Source organism: Thalassophryne amazonica, chromosome 10 (genome assembly GCF_902500255.1).
Source record: "Thalassophryne amazonica chromosome 10, fThaAma1.1, whole genome shotgun sequence".
Classification (NCBI taxonomy): domain Eukaryota; kingdom Metazoa; phylum Chordata; class Actinopteri; order Batrachoidiformes; family Batrachoididae; genus Thalassophryne; species Thalassophryne amazonica.
In genome coordinates, this window is record NC_047112.1 from 46,002,664 (window position 1) to 46,020,070 (window position 17,407).

Sequence of the window (17,407 nt, forward strand, 5' to 3'; positions counted from 1 at the left end):
AATTTACAGGGTGATTCCATAATTTATTCCTCAGAATTGAGTGAGTCCATATTTTTTTCCCCTCTGCTTGGTCTAAAAAAAGTAACCGTTACTGACTGCCACAATTTTTTTTCCTGATTTCTTATATTGTTTCTTAAAGCCAGAAAGTTGCCATTTGAAATGACTTTAGTTTTGTGTCATGTCTGTGATCTGCTTTTTTTCTACAAAATTAAACAACTAAATGAACATCCTCCGAGGCCGGTGATTCCATAATTATTGCCAGGGGTTGTATATCAGAAACTAAAGCTGCACAAACGAAGCACTAAAAAAGTAGACCAGTTTGGTTCACTTTAGAGCAAGCTGGGGCGATCATGACGTCATCGCTCAAAAATAAAACTCTTAATATCTCAGAAACTAAAGCAGCACAAATAAAAATTTTAACGGCACAAATCAGCATAAACGAGCTTAGTTAGGTAGAGACATACATTAAAAATTATAGTAACATACGGGAATTTTGGGAAAATTGCTGGATAAAGACAACAGTAATGAAAACTGAATAATTAAGAATAAATAAAATATAATTACTAAGCAACATCATTTCTAAGAATGAATAAAATTTACTAAGAACAAAATACAACGGTAATTTACTAAAATAAGATGGTAGTTTTTAAAAACTTTTTAAAATACCGTTTTGGACATATTTATGACTTTTCGACAGTGAGGCAGCTGATTTTAAAATGTTACGTTCAGTGTCTTAGGAATATCTCGAAATCAAAATATTGTATGATATGATTTCCACGTCGTGGTTTCTTATAGAATAGTATTGTGAATCTTTCAGAAGATACTAATGCATAACGTTGTTATTAGATACCATGAATTTTTCTAGTCTACAGGAAGACAACACGAATGTTTGCTTTCTGAGCAGAGTAAAAGCACTTGAAGGCGTCACTCGGGGGCTCTGCTGCTGCTGCTTTAGCACATTGCACAGAGCAAGTAAGCGGTGTGAGCAGACCAAAATATGTCGGGAAAGAGTTTTCGAGTCAGCGAAGGGGACTGGGTTTGTCCCGATAAAAAGTAGGCAGTTCTTACAGATTGCAATATTTTGCTGTTTTACACGCATGGTTGTATTTCTCAGTTATTGATCTACTGGGTGTGTTAATATGCTAACGTTAACTAGCTTGTTGAGGCCTTCATCGTTTAGCTGCGTTAGCTCAGAAGCTACAGGGTCTAGTCGACTACATTTGTAGTCAATTACTTACATTGGGAAAATATATTTAAAAAAAAGCATTAACGCGCACTAACGAGTCGTGGCTCGTTGTAGGTGTGAATTCGACCATTATCTGCATATATAAGTTGAATGTTAGCACCCTAGCTAACTTTTTTTAGCTTGTGGTTGGACTTTCTTTTTTCAGCGTTATAGGGAGATGTTAACAAATAGTGCGTCAGGACTCACGCCGTTGTCAGTGTGAGATAGAAATAGCAGATTATAATGCAAAATGACGTGTCTGCAGTCAGCTGCTGTTGTCAGTTAAACTTGGCCAGTGAAAGTCACAACATGAATAACTGTCCTTACTTAATGCATGCAGTAAATCTGGTTGTATTTAATACGATTTTTAACAATCGTTTTAGTAACTGAGTGACAGTTGTCTTTCTGTTGATTTATCATTGTTTTATCTTATTCTTATAAGTTGTTAAGAAATAAATCTCTGGACAGTTCAGATTTTGATTTTGGGTTGACCCACTGATGATGGTTTTTGCACAATTTTCTGTATATCACTCGGTTTACAGTGGTTTAGCCCCATCATTGAATTGAACTAGGGTGGCATCAAAGCTTTGATCCGAAGTGACTATCGCAGGCTGAAATCAAACCAAGAAGCAGTTCATACTGAATTACAATATCAAGATATTGATTGATAACATTGAATATCAAAGTAACTTTAGGTAATCCACTGTATTAGCAGACATCTGTGCTGCTAATCAGCTGGACAATTTTGTCCAGTGGTAAAGCCCAATTTATGCGACTTTGTAGCCACGCAGAGCCCTCTGAATCCTTGTGAACCCTCTCCGTGCTCCTCTCCTTAGCATGTCGTGCACCTCTCAAAAATTGAAACTACACGTCGAAACGACGGAGACCACGGCATTAAAAACTACAAAGATGCTTAAATGACCAGCAATTGCTGGATGGAAATTGCACGCAAGTTTAGTTTAGAGGTCAATGATTGTATAAAGAAGATGAGGGGCAAATTTGTCTATCTCAAGAAAAAAATTACCAGCAGCAGTGGCGCTGCAGCGCCAAGAAAAATCCCTGCCTTGTACATGATATTCTTCATGTCGTGCCCCCTACTGTTCTCACAGTACATTGCACTGCATCACCCACCAACATGACTGGGAACTTTGAAAGGGCCATGCCCATGTCGGCGCAATTGCATGGCCATGAACTTGTAGAAGCATAAAAAGGGCTTCAGTTGTAAAAGATTTCCAGGGTTCAACTACATTAACCTAACAGATTAATAATAACACACTGAAGGGCAGCCTGAACAGCTCTTAGTGGTGCTTGAGATCATTAAATACATTAATTAATCTCATCCCATGGTTCACTTTGTGAGAGGTGGAGGGACTGTTGAGCTGGAACCCAGTTAAATGATTATTTTTCATTATAGTAAAATTGCTTCTAAAATAATGCACACACATGAAGACAACAAAAATGCACCAGAAGCCACCAAATAATACCTATTGTTTGTAGGGATGTGAATCGTACAACAACTCACGATTCAATTCGATTCAGATTCTTGGGGTGATGATGAGATTCAGAATCGATTTTCGATTCAAACAGCTCTGAGAAATAGTTATATTACTTAAAAATGTTTATGTTTAAGAAAATGCAGCTTTACAAGGTTAATCAAGTGATTCTAGATGTAAATTTACTTATCTGCTTTGCTCGTTCAGAGTTGGCTGGCAGTTTAGCGAAGCGCAGGTCAGTCGTCGGCAGATACCGCTGCGCTGCTCCTTTTAGCTCCAGGTCATAGCGTAGCATGTGGGCTTGCGGAGTTGGAAGTGTTTCCGAAGTACTTGACTTTCATTTTGCAGATTTTGCACATTGCATAAGTCATGTCAAGCTCCTTCTTACGCAGCAAATAATAAAATCTAAAATGCGCTAAAACATTTGCCTTCAGCAAAGACGGTGCTGGCTGAATTAGCTCTTCCTCCGCCATGCTAAGCTACAGCCACTGAACTCTGCAGCTCACAAGTGTTTGAAGCACGCCGGACCCCTCCCCCCCTCGCAGGGACGCTGTAGTACGGAAGCCATTGCCTGACAAACAGTACATGCAGCGAGTAAGTAAGACAGTGTTTAAAAAAATGCTTTTTAAAAATCGATTCTTGGACATTTTGGATAGATTCAGAATCGTAATAAATAAGAATCGCGATTCGGGCGTGAATCGATTTTTTTTTTTTTTTTTCCGGCACCCCTAATTGTTTGTTTATTTATCAAAAATTTCCAGGGGGTCATCTCCCCAGAGCATCCTATATTTGCGGTGGCTTTGCTGCTCTTGCTGACATGTACTCATTTATTTCAATACAAGTAATTTTTAGAACATGCTGCACTGTGGGTGAAATGGGGGGCTAAACCGCCAGATATGTCTAAAGCTTTGCATACATTTTATTAATGCTTTATGCATTTTCAGATGTGGAAATGTAAACTTTGCTAGAAGAACAAGTTGTAACAGGTGTGGCAGAGGTGAGTACTTATCCACACAATGTACAGTCAGATCCATAAAATTTGAACAATGACAATTTTTGTAATTTTGCCGATGTATACTGCCACAGTAACAGTGATATGAAAAAACTGAGATGTGCTTGTCACGTAGACTTTTACCTCTGTATGTACAACCCCTGGCAATAATTATGGAATCACCGGCCTCGGGGGATGTTCATTCAGTTGTTTAATTTTATAGAAAAAAAAAAAGCAGATCACAGACATGACACAAAACTAAAGTCATTTCAGATGGCAACTTTCTGGCTTTAAGAAACACTATAAGAAATCAGGAAAAATAATTGTGGCAGTCAGTAACGGTTACTTTTTTAGACCAAGCAGAGGGGAAAAAAATAGGTGTTCCTGATTTATTGTGTTTTTGTAGTTCAGTTGGTTTAGTCAGTTTTGTTAAGTGTCGTGTTGCCATTACAATGAGTCAGACCTGGAGTGTGCTTGATGTCTTCCGCCACCATCTCAGTTTGTGGTTGTATAAAAATAAAAAACACCTGCTTGCAGCAGAATACAAAAAAGACAAAAAGTTCTACATGCGTGCGTGTGTAACTTAGGGCTCGGCAATGGTCGAAATACATTTTTAACCTACTTGCACTGGTGCTAGTAACAAAAAATTACTTGCCTCAAAAAAAGATACTTGCACAACCAAAAGTCAGTCTTATATCAACCTTAAAACTCCTCTGATGTGTCAGACTCTTAATTCCTCTCTGGGGAGAGTTTGCCACTGCTGCTGCTCTCCCCTCAGTTGTTTTTTTTTTTTTTTTTTTTTCACGTGTGCACACGAACGAACGTTATTTTATTTATTAACTACACAGATGTATAATAAAACAAATGGTGACTGGTTTATAACACAATTATGACAGCGTTTCAGGTGAGAAAGAGCGAGGAACTACGGAGCCCTGGAAGTGTCATTGCAAAATGTTTTGCATGTGGAGAGAATGTGCACACATTTTATTATATTGTGCGCACGTTCTAATCATTGTTTGAGTAAAACAAGGGCACGATCTACTTAAACGTAGCCACAGTTTGTAAAACATGCACTCAATATTGTCTTGACACATAAATGCTGACTATTAGTCAACAAACCAGCAGACAGTGTAATACATTTCCCCATTAGAAATGGATCTGGTCAGGGTATATCATCATGGTTTGGGCGCACAAGGACATATAGAGAACTCCAGCTGCCCAGCATGACATCATCTGGAGTTTAAGCACATTAAAAAGGATGCTGAGGTCGAAGCGTCGTGAGGATGACAATTTAGGTAATATTATGAAGTTCATTTTGAACGTAAGGAAAACGTAGGCACGTTTTATTAATTCGAGCGCTCGATTACTGGAAAACGTGCGCATGAATTATCACGGCCAGGAAAACGTGTGCACGTTTTATTAATTTGAGAGCACGTTTTATTAATTCTTGTGCTCAATTAAAGGAAAACATGCGCACAAATTATCACGGCCAGAAAAAAATCACTTTAAGTGACATCTCCTGGGTTCTGCAAAGGAACCCCAGCGGCAGCCACTTTTTTTTTTTCACATGCGCGCGAGAACTAATCGTCCATGAAGATAATTTTATTAACTACACAGATGTATAATAAAACAAATGACTGGTTTATAACACAATGATGACAGAGTTTGAGGGGGAGAGAGAGAGGAACAGCCAGCCAGTTTTTCTTTCTTTTCTTTGTTTACATGTGCGAACGCAACAAATGGAGCACAGCAGCTCGCTCCATGTGTCTGAGTCATAAAACTCAGGGAAAACGAAGACAACACACTGGAAATAGTTTTTTTTCCTTATTTATTCCTTTATTGGTTCATTTTACTGGTGCTTATAGTTGATAAAACTTGGATAAAGTTACTTGCACCAGCGCAAGTGCAGTATAAAATTACGTGCACCGCTCGAATAATACGTGCACAAACTAGCACATGCACGTACTATTTTGAGCCCTGGCTTGGGCACACGGCATTAGCTGACTGAAAGAAAAAAAGTCACAAATCGTAGAGAAAAAGTGGATGAATGAGTCCCATCACCGAAAAGCCTGGGAGTGCAGAGCACATAAAAGACCAAAACGAAACTGAAACTAACCAAAGACAAACGAAGCGAATGGCGAACTTGATGCTTATAAACAAAATCAAAAGGAACCATCAGCGTGTGATCATTTCTGCAGCGAGTCTCTGCTGTCCACAAACTCGCTGCAGTTGCGTTGTCTTGACGTGTGCGATCACGGACAAAATGGGGAGAACTGACATTTGCCATTTGGTATGCCTATGTATTTTTGGTCCAGGATGAACACAGCCAAAACGGAACATTGATAGGACTAATATTTTTGGAGACACTATGGATATTAGCTAACAACACTGAACAATGGATGTTGCTAATTACATTCTTGACTCACGCCATTCCAGCAGGGGACGGTAAATCTTCTTTGCATTAAAAGCGTGCATGATTTTATTTAGTAAGTTCAATGTAAGTACATAATATTTAATTTAACCAGGTTAGTCAAATTAAATTTGAGACCTCTTTTGCAAGGGAAACCTGGACAATTAAGTTTCCAATTCACCTAACCTGGATGTATTTAAATGTGGGAGGAAACCAGAGCACCCACAGGAAACCCACGCAAACACGGGGAGAACATGTAAACTCCACACAGAAAAGCCACAGGTGGGAACCCATGACCTTCTTGTTGTGAGGCAACAGTGCAAACCACTAAGCCACCATGCTGCCATATAATTGTAAATATATTAAAAATACATGGTTGCCACAAGAAAGTGAAAACACTTATTTCCTTTCTGGTCCATTTAAAAATCGAATGACAAAATAGAAACAATAATAAAGTGAAATAATAATAATAATGATAATAATAATAATAATAATTATTAATAATAATAATAATAGTGTGGATATGATAACAAGAACCTAAACAATTTATAAATACATAAAGACAGTAAATTAACATTAAAAAATTACGTAATTAACAGGAAATAAAAGGGTTGAGTTCTAAAAATTGTTGAGGTCTAACATTTTAAAAACATTCTGGACTCACACCATTCCAGCTCATTTTAGAAACTTTACCCCCCTTGAAAAATGTCAGCTGCCTCTTTTCTAAACACTACCCAGTCTAGATCCGTGGATCCCCACATGCAACACACTAGTTACTTTTTAAAACTCTATTACCTCAAACAATTATTTGCGTCACTTTTTACCAAAATTTGAGGAACTTTAACTTTTGACCCTTGTACAAACTGAAATTGATCTTTGTCACCATTCTTGCTGTTTTTACCCCATAACTCTGTAACATTCAGTCACAGATATCCAATCTTTGTGATCAGATAAATAATGCAGTATAGTTTTCAATATGATTGGAGTATCTTTTATTTTTGACCTCTGTGTAATTCTTCAGTTGGCCCCTACCTAGCCGCCTATTGAAAATTCAAGTGGCCAATTGTTTTTGTTTTTGTTTTTTTTGTTTTTTTTTTGTTTTTTCTCCCAAGAGAGTAATGTCTTACGAATATGTCTGCCAATTTTGGTGTTTGTTTGAATATCTGCTCCACTATTAATTCAAGGGGATTAACAAAACTATCATAATTACTAGGGATGCACAGATCCCAGTATCGGGTATTGGCCCAATCCCATATTAATTTACTCGTAATCATAAAATGTCTCCGATACTCCGTGACCCGATGCTGCTTTACAGCAGCATGATGTCAGTCTCTCAGTGTGGGATTTTCATGCTCTGAAATTTCCAGACTATAAGCCGCCACTTTTTTCATATGATTTGAACACTGGCTTTAACAATGATGCTGCTAATTTATGGATTGTTAGGAGCTTTCATGTAATTTACTCATAAGTCAAATACGTCCATCAGTGTTGTCCATTAATTGTCTGAAAGCCGCAGTCCATCATGCAAAGTAAATTCACACACAGTAAATAAAAAGTCTTACCTGTTCATTCCAGTGGAATTCATCATCATGCGATCTTGAAGAAAATTAATCCACGCAAAGCCTCCTGAGTTTGGAAGACAACATCTGAAAATACTTTAATTCCTTGTGTGTCTGAAAAAAGTTCCTCTGTGACTTCGGGACTTTGCGCTGCAGTTCTTCCGTCAAAACTCAGATCAGGGTTTCAGTGGCAGAGATTGTCCATGAGGTTGGTGAGTTTCAGCCCTTGGTGTGGGTGTTCAGGCTGAAGGGAGACCTGCTCAGTCCACAACAGGTGTAATCCGTTTGCAGAATGTCCATGGCGCTGCGTTCGGAACCTCCACTCTCCTCCACGAGCCGCACTTTGGGCAAGAAGTTGAGTCACTGCTCCTCGTTAACAGCTCATTTACCACAGACAACGGGCTATTCTGTCTGAACACGAGGAAATTATCCCATGATCCACAAAGAAAAAAATAAAATAATGTTAAAATTACTCCATTTTGCCTCAGCGTGTCACGGAGATGCTGCGCAACACTTTGTGTGCGCACACGCCGTGCTCATCAATATTACGTGTTCCACCTTTAAAAAAAAATAAAAAAATTGACAGTTTGTATTTGTGTGTTACCGGTATGTATTTAATTAAAAGTTTAAAAAATAGCGTGGAGAGTGAAAGGCTGTTTAGCTCAGTGTCACACATTGTAGATCAAAAAAGAGATAACACTGAGAAGCCTCTTTTCATCAAAATGAATCTCCCTCACATTTTCAAAAAAGGTTTTTCGTCCTCACAAAGTTATTGATGGACAGTTTCAGTTCTGTTCCTGGTGTTGTATTTTTTGTAGTGCTGAAGTCCACAGGTTACATTTCAGTGAGATGTCTGGCAATGTAATGTTTGTTAAGAAACACGATTAATGTTAAAGGACAATTTGTTGTAGTCAAAAAGTGAAGTTACATGATTTCAGTGAAGTGTTTGTAAATAAAAACAAAGCTGATGATATTTGTAGCAGTTACAGTCAAAAAGTAAGGAACAACTGATGAATAAAACATGTTTTCAAAGTCATCATAAAACTATAATGTATTATTAAGTATTCGTATCGGTACTCGGTATCGACAAGTACCAAAATGCATGTACTCGTACTTGGACTCAGTCTGGAAAAAGGTGGTATCGGTGCATACCTAATAATTATTAATATAATTTCTAAGTTGGGAATCACATGAGGAATTAATGTGATATTTTTGTTTATTCCTCTTGAATTAATGATAAAAGTGTACACTATAGGAATATCTTGATTAGAGGTGGGAATTGGTAAGTTTGTATCTATCAAATGGGGTTGAGGGTATATTACAATATGTGCCTTAATTTTACAATCTGAGGATAGATTTTTAAAGTCTGCTATAATTTAAATTCAACTGCTGGGGGAACAAAACAAACTTGTAGAACCACTTTCCTTCAGCAGAGGGCTTAATGTATTTTAGTCAGCCCTGTTTCAAACACACACAAGAAAAATATAATGATGTACTGTGAGAAACCAATGTGAGATTAAATTGAGCAAATCACTGATACTCAACTCACGACTTTGGAAAATGTCTGACATCAAATGCATGAAAAGAGCATTTAACTTTACAAAAGACACTTCCCATCGTGGTCATCATCTGTTTGCCCTTCTGCTTTCTGAGAAATGCTAGTAAGACATATTGTTTTCATCAAGTGAACGTACTTCAGAACTCGGAAGTTTACAACAATTTTCCGCATTTGTAGTCATCTTGAACACAGCATAATTGGAGATTTTTTGTAGATGATGTCAGCTGCAGGAATAGCACCTCCAGGTGTGTGACACTCCCCCGCCTAGGTGTTCCTTTTGCCAGCTGAGTTTGCCTCAAAACACTGGTGCTATGCTATGGTCTGCCTCCCTCGGGATTCCGGAAAACACAGGCAACTTACATGGTAAAATCCAGGGTAGGAGTTGAATTTTATAGCAAGAAATTTCAGACATGTTTTAGGGCCCTCTGCAATCGATGTAAACTTATTGAAAAGGAATATAATATGTGAGCTTTAAGTATCGTGATACATCTTATGTCGGCACATAAATATCACGATTCGTATTTGGAGATAAATGTATCATCCCAACCCTATTATCAATGCCATTATCTATTCTGCTTATCTGTCCAGTTTTTTATTAATTCCCTGTCAGTTTCCTGTGTGAAAAAAAAATGCCTGCACAGGTTTTCAACAGCAATGCAGCCGGTGCAGCTTTTGATGTCATAATGCCAGACATGACATTATGACATATATGCAGTGCAGAAGTGTCAGAATGACATTGATAAACGAAATTGATAATCTCTGAGGCATACAATTCCAATGCATGCAAAACATTGGAACAGGTTCTGTATTCCCATTCCTAATCTTAATCGTTTCATTTCAACTCTGTTTTTGTGGTGATCCATGTCAGATCTGCAGTGGCAAAGCCAAAATAACTTAATTTGCAGAGACAAAATATCTGCAATTGTGCCACTATCCAACTACTTATGTACCCAATTGTATATATGGCCCTGTTGATGCTTGGTTTTAAAATGCATTAGGGCTGCAGCTATCGAATATTTTTGGAATCGAGTATTCTATCGATTATTTTATCGATTAATCGAGTAATTGGATAAAAATGTATTTTTGTATTTTTAAACGATATCAGTAGTGGCAGGGCTCTCCCTAAGCAATGGCACAATGTCGCTGTGCCATCATGCAGATTTTTAAGTTTAGAATGTTCCCTCTCTCTGTATTCCCAGGTAATTACTTATATTTTCACATTATTAAGTTTTGGAGCTTTGCCAGACCATAAGCCCAGGTGCTCTGTGAAATCTCGAGTCTGAGGACAGGACTTTTTTTTTTTTTTCTTATTACACATTTCATTTACACTTTTTATTGCTGTGATTTATTCAGTGTTTAGTGTATATTTCTACGGACCATACAGAGCAGCTCAAACCAGTCAAATTCCTTGTTTTCTGTGGATACTTGGTGAATAACAAAGCCTTTGAAAAAACAGCTGTGGAGTGCAACATTTCCACAACAGCTGCACTGATGAATTAACTCTACAGCGTGTTGATAAAAACTCTTATCAAATCTGAAAAAAACATTTTTTCTTTAATAGTTAAACATGATTAATTTAAAGTGTGCTTCATCTGCGGAGGTGAAGAACAGCCAGTGGAGCAAACCACGTTTTTAATATATATATATATATATATATATATATATAAACACACTGCTTCACTTTAAATGCATAATAAGTCTGTTTCAGTCGATCAGCACAGGCCCTTTCGCTTAAAAGGCTTTATTTTACTCAGCATGTGGCTTTGCAAACGTGTAGCATCGCCTGCTACATTGATTAGCACAGTGGTGTTACAGTGCCACCAACAGGCCTGGTATATGTACTACAGCTTTAAACGACGCTTCGAGGCAAAGCATTTTGTAATCGAATTATTCGAGTTACTCGATTAATCGTTTCAGCCCTAAAATGCATCTTTAGTAAACTTATCACAAATTGACAGTACTGAATATTTTTGTAAGCAGCCACCAAGAGGCATTATGATCAGATATGTCAAATCAAATGCAGATGTCATCAGGTATGTATTTGGCCACATTTTTTGTGTTCTTAACCCTGATGCATCCTCAGAAAGAACATAACAGGAACAGAACATGTTTTACCAATGGACCATTTCAGAGGTGTTTGCTTCCAAGTGCCGTGCAGTGCATTGTGGTCTAACTTTATATTCAAACAGTTCAGGTTTAACCGGAGTTTGACAAAAATAGTTTTGCTCAGATGATATAGTGCAGTGGTTGTCAATCCTGGTCCATAAATGCCTCTAACCTAAAGATTTTCCATCTCTTCCTGCTCTGCCACAACTTCATTCACTCATTCAGGTGTCTTAGTATTTGATTGGCTGCACACCTGAATGCGCTAATTATCTTGTGGAAGAGCAGGAAGGCCTGGAAAATCTCTAGGTTAGTGGCACTTGTGGATCTGGTTGAGGTTCACTGTTTAATGATTGTGCAGTTAAAGATGCGCAACTTGCACATTGACAGGGAGCAGGGGGGTCAAGAGAAAAGATGGAATGCACCTTTGGCCTCATGCAGTGTATGGATACATTTGTACCTGTAATTCAACGCGTGCGCATGCGGGGCACTCAGAAGTCGACATCTCTGATAGGGTCCATGCAGGACATGGTGGTTGTTTTGGTGCCTGCACGCAGACACCCTAAAAAAAGACCACTATTCCTTCCTTTTGAAACATTTGTTTTCTTAGCTAGACCAGGGGGAAACAAATCTGATATTTGTCTACTAATAGCTTGATGTATGAACTGTGTGCAGGGCAGCTTGACTGCTAGCATAAGCTGAACACTTGTATTTAGTTCCTTAGAGATGTATGATAGAAGCAGGTATGAACAGCGATGTGTCTATGCAAGTGTGATCTGATTTTCTAGGATGTCTTGTAATGCTACGGGTCCTTTGACTCTTCAGAAGCTTGTGTGCTGTGCTGAAAGTGCTTCTTATTTCCACAGACAAAACTACAGAGGCGAAGATGATGAAAGCAGGAGGAACAGAAATTGGGAAAACTCTAGCTGAAAAGAGTAGAGGCCTCTTCAGTGCTAATGATTGGCAGTGCAAAACGTAAGTGTTGATTGTGATGTAGAGCAGACGTGTACCTAGGAAGGCGGTAGATTCAGATTCAAACCCCTACAGTAACATTCCACCCAAAATGATGGCAGGAAGAAGACTGTTTGAAACTTTAAACCAAATGAAACATGAAATGAAATGAATAAGTAAATATTTCCACCAGAGTTGTTCATAGTCCAGCAGAGTGTTTTGGACTTCTTACGAGGTCTGTCAATAAAGTATAGGTCCTTTTTATTTTTTTCAAAAACTATATGGATTTCATTCATATGTTTTTACATCAGACATGCTTGAACCCTCGTGCGCATGCGTGAGTTTTTCCACACCTGTCGGTGACGTCATTCGCCTGTGAGCACTCCTTGTGGGAGGAGTCGTCCAGCCCCTCGTCGGAATTCCTTTGTCTGAGAAGTTGCTGAGAGACTGGCGCTTTGTTTGATCAAAACTTTTTCTAAACCTGTGAGACACATCAAAGTGGACACGGTTCGAAAAATTAAGCTGGTTTTCCGTGAAAATTTTAACGGCTGATGAAAGATTTTGAGGTGATACTGTCGCTTTAAGGACTTCCCACGGAGCGAGACGTCGCGCAGCGGTCCCAGGCGCCATCGTCAGCCAGTTTCAAGCTGAAAACCTCCACATTTCAGGCTCTATTGATCCAGGACGTCATGAGAGAACAGAGAAGTTTCAGAAGAAGTCGGTTTCAGCATTTTATCCGGATATTCCAGTTAAAGGAGATTTTTTTTAATGAAAGACGTGCGGACGGATCGCAGCGTCGGCTCGCAGCCGCCGCAACGCTCCGTCACAGGAAAAACACCTCTGTGGGAAGCCTTAAGGACAAGTTGGAACATGTCCAGCTGTTAAACAATTTCTCATATACTCACTCCACTGAAAGCCATCAAAAGCAGCCTGGATTTTACAAATGGTTATCAACACGGAGGTGTTTTTCCTGTGCCGCCGCACTGCGCCGGCTGCTTCCCGACGCGCGGACCCGTCCGCACGGACACGTCCGCACGTCTTTCATTAAAAAAATCTCCTTTAACAGTGGAATATCCAGATAAAATGCTGAAACCGACTTCTTCTGAAACTTCTCTGTTCTCTCACGACGTCCTGGATCAATAGAGCCTGAAATGTGGAGGTTTTCAGCTTGAAACAGGCTGACGACGGCGCCTGAGACCGCTGCGCGACGTCTCGCACCGTGGGAAGTCCTTAAAGCGACAGTATCACCTCAAAATCTCTCATCAGCCATTAAAATTTTCACTGAAAACCAGCTTAATTTTTCAAACCGTGTCCACTTCGATGTGTCTCACAGGCTTAGAAAAAAATTTGATCAAACAAAGCACCAGTCTCTCAGCAACTTCTCAGACAAAGGAATTCCGACGAGGGGCTGGACGACTCCTCCCACAAGGAGTGCTCACAGGCGAATGACGTCACCGACAGGCGTGGAAAAACTCACGCATGCGCACGAGGGTTCAAGCATGTCTGATGTAAAAACATATGAATGAAATCCATATAGTTTTTGAAAAAAATAAAAAGGACCTATACTTTATTGACAGCACTCGTATTTCTGGTTTAATAATTAACTGATGAGTGAAATGTTTGACCTGTCATTAAAGCAATGTGAAATCTTGCGTAACATTTATTGATTTCGCTGAAACATGCATTTAGCTTTTGTTTTGCTCTCATAGGTGTGGCAATGTGAACTGGGCAAGAAGATCAGAGTGCAACATGTGTAACACACCAAAATATGCCAAGCTTGAAGAGAGAACAGGTAACCAGACACAGTTTGTCAATATTTAGTTATATTGTTGAATATTACATTTTGATGCCTCCACCCCCTTTGTTCAGGCTATGGTGGAGGTTTTAATGAAAGGGAAAATGTGGAATACATTGAACGTGAGGAATCTGATGGTGAATATGATGAGGTGAGTTGTGACTGTAACTGTGTGTGACATTTACACTGAGTCTTTCTGTGAATGTTCCTGAATTACATGTATGCCTTTCATGAAAATAGGGCACCGCAGTCTGGTTTGAACCCTGCATGATATTGCGAGATTTGACCACTTATGGAAAAGCCGCTGCCATGGTGCAATATATGAGGGCTGTCCATAAAGTATAGGTCCTTTTTATTTTTTTCAAAAACTATATGGATTTCATTCATATGTTTTTACGTCAGACATGCATGAACCCTCGTGCGCATGCGTGAGTTTTTCCACGCCTGTCTGTGACGTCATTCGCCTGTGAGCACTCCTTGTGGGAGGAGTCGTCCAGCCCCTCGTCGGAATTCCTTTGTCTGAGAAGTTGCTGAGAGACTGGCGCTTTGTTTGATCAAATTTTTTTCTAAACCTGTGAGACACATCGAAGTGGACATGGTTCGAAAAATTAAGCTGGTTTTCAGTGAAAATTTTAACGGCTGATGAGAGATTTTGAGGTGATACTGTCGCTTTAAGGACTTCCCACAGTGCGAGACGTCGCGCAGCGCTCTCAGGCGGCATCATCAGCCTGTTTCAAACTGAAAACCTCCACATTTCAGGCTCTATTGATCCAGGACGTCGTGAGAGAACAGAGAAGTTTCAGAAGAAGTCGGTTTCAGCATTTTATCCGGATATTCCACTGTTAAAGGAGATTTTTTTTAATGAAAGACGTGCGGACGGGTCCGCGCGTCGGGCCGGCGCGGTGCGGCGGCACAGGAAAAACACCTCCGTGTTGATAACCATTTGTAAAATCCAGGCGGCTTTTGATGGCTTTCAGTGGAGTGAGTATATGAGAAATTGTTTAACAGCTGGACATGTTCCAACTTGTCCTTAAGGCTTCCAACAGAGGTGTTTTTCCTGTGGCGGAGCGTCGCGGCGGCTGCGAGCCGATGCGCGGACCCGTCCGCACGTCTTTCATTAAAAAAAATCTCCTTTAACAGTGGAATATCCGGATAAAATGCTGAAACAGACTTCTTCTGAAACTTCTCTGTTCTCTCACGGCATCCTGGATCAATAGAGCCTGAAATGTGGAGGTTTTCAGCTTGAAACAGGCTGATGACGCCGCCTGAGAGCGCTGCGCGACGTCTCGCACTGTGGGAAGTCCTTAAAGCTACAGTATCACCTCAAAATCTCTCATCAGCTGTTAAAATGTTCACTGAAAACCAGCTTAATTTTTTTAACCATGTCCACTTCGATGTGTCTCACAGGTTTAGAAAAAATTTTGATCAAACAAAGCACCAGCCTCTCAGCAACTTCTCAGACAAAGGAATTCCGACGAGAGGCTGGACGACTCCTCCCACAAGGAGTGCTCACAGGCGAATGACGTCACCGACAGGCGTGGAAAAACTCACGCATGCGCACGAGGGTTCAAGCATGTCTGACGTAAAAACATATGAATGAAATCCATATAGTTTTTGAAAAAAATAAAAAGGACCTATACTTTATGGACAGACCTCGTGTGTGTGTGTGTGTATATATATATATATATATATATATATATATATATATATATATATATATATATATACACAACCCCTGGCATAAATTATGGAATCACCAGCCTCGGAGGATGTTCATTCAGTCGTTTAATTTTGTAGAAAAAAAGCAGATCACAGACATGACACAAAACTAAAGTCATTTCAAATGGCAACTTTCTCGCTTTAAGAAGCACTATAAGAAATCAGGAAAAAAAATTGTGGCAGTCAGTAACGGTTACTTTTTTAGACCAAGCAGAGGAAAAAAAATATGGAATCACTCAATTCTGAGGAAAAAATTATGGAATCATGAAAAACAAAAGAACGCTCCAACACATCACTAGTATTTTGTTGCACCACCTCTGGATTTTAGCGCCTTGGGGCAACTGTTTGTTGTGATTTGGTGCTATATAAATAAAATTGATTTGATTTGATTTTTATAACAGCTTGCAGTCTCTGAGGCATGGACTTAATGAGTGACAAACAGTACTCTTCATCAGTCTGGTTCCAACTTTCTGTGATTGCTGTTGCCAGATCAGCTTTGCAGGTTGGAGCCTTGTCATGGACCATTTTCTTCAACTTCCACCAAAGATTTTCAATTGGATTAAAATCCGGACTATTTGCAAGCCATGATATTGACCCTATGTGTCTTTTTGCAAGGAATGTTTTCACAGTTTTTGCTATATGGCAAGATGCAGTATCATCTTGAAAAATGATTTCATCATCCCCAAACATCCTTTCAATTGATGGGATAAGAAAAGTGTCCAAAATATCAACGTAAACTTGTGCATTTATTGATGATGTAATGACAGCCATCTCCCCAGTGCCTTTACCTGACATGCAGCCCCATATCATCAATGACTGTGGAAATTAACATGTTCTCTTCAGGCAGTCATCTTTATAAATTTCATTGGAACGGCACCAAACAAAAGTTCCAGCATCATCACCTTGCTCAATGCAGATTCGAGACTCATCACTGAATATGACTTTCATCCAGTCATCCACAGTCCACGATTGCTTTTCCTTAGCCCATTGTAACCTTGTTTTTTCTGTTTAGGTGTTAATGATGGCTTTCGTTTAGCTTTTCTGTATGTAAATCCCATTTCCTTTAGGCGGTTTCTTACAGTTCGGTCACAGACATTGACTCCAGTTTCCTCCCATTCCTTCCTCATTTGTTTTGTTGTGCATTTTCGATTTTTGAGACATATTGCTTTAAGTTTTCTGTCTTGACGCTTTGATCTCTTCCTTGGTCTACCAGTATGTTTGCCTTTAACAACCTTCCCATGTTGTTTGTATTTGGTCCCGAGTTTAGACACAGCTGACTGTGAACAACCAACATCTTTTGCAACATTGCGTGATGATTTACCCTCTTTTAAGAGTTTGATAATCCTCTCCTTTGTTTCAATTGACATGTCTCGTGTTGGAGCCATGAATCATGTCAGTCCACTTGGTGCAACAGCTCTCCAAGGTGTGATCACTCCTTTTTAGATGCAGACTAACGAGCAGATCTGATTTGGTGCAGGTGTTAGTTTTGGGGATGAAAATTTACAGGGTGATTCCATAATTTATTCCTCAATTGAGTGAATCCATATTTTTTTCCTCTGCTTGGTCTAAAAAAGTAACCGTTACTGACTGCCACAATTATTTT

The 17,407-nt window shown here is 39.3% G+C and overlaps 1 protein-coding gene across 1 annotated transcript in view; it reads left to right on the forward strand.

Annotated features, from left to right (window-relative positions):
• The first annotated feature begins 909 nt into the window (after positions 1-909).
• The window catches only part of zranb2 (zinc finger, RAN-binding domain containing 2), a 28,196-nt gene continuing 11,698 nt past the window's right edge, over positions 910-17,407 (forward strand). Inside the window, exons 1-5 of the mRNA XM_034179947.1 lie at positions 910-1,053; positions 3,663-3,715; positions 12,206-12,314; positions 14,000-14,082; positions 14,160-14,236. Coding sequence (XP_034035838.1) covers positions 998-1,053; positions 3,663-3,715; positions 12,206-12,314; positions 14,000-14,082; positions 14,160-14,236 — 378 coding nt within the window. The 5' untranslated portion in view covers positions 910-997. The remainder of the gene's footprint in view (positions 1,054-3,662; positions 3,716-12,205; positions 12,315-13,999; positions 14,083-14,159; positions 14,237-17,407) is intronic.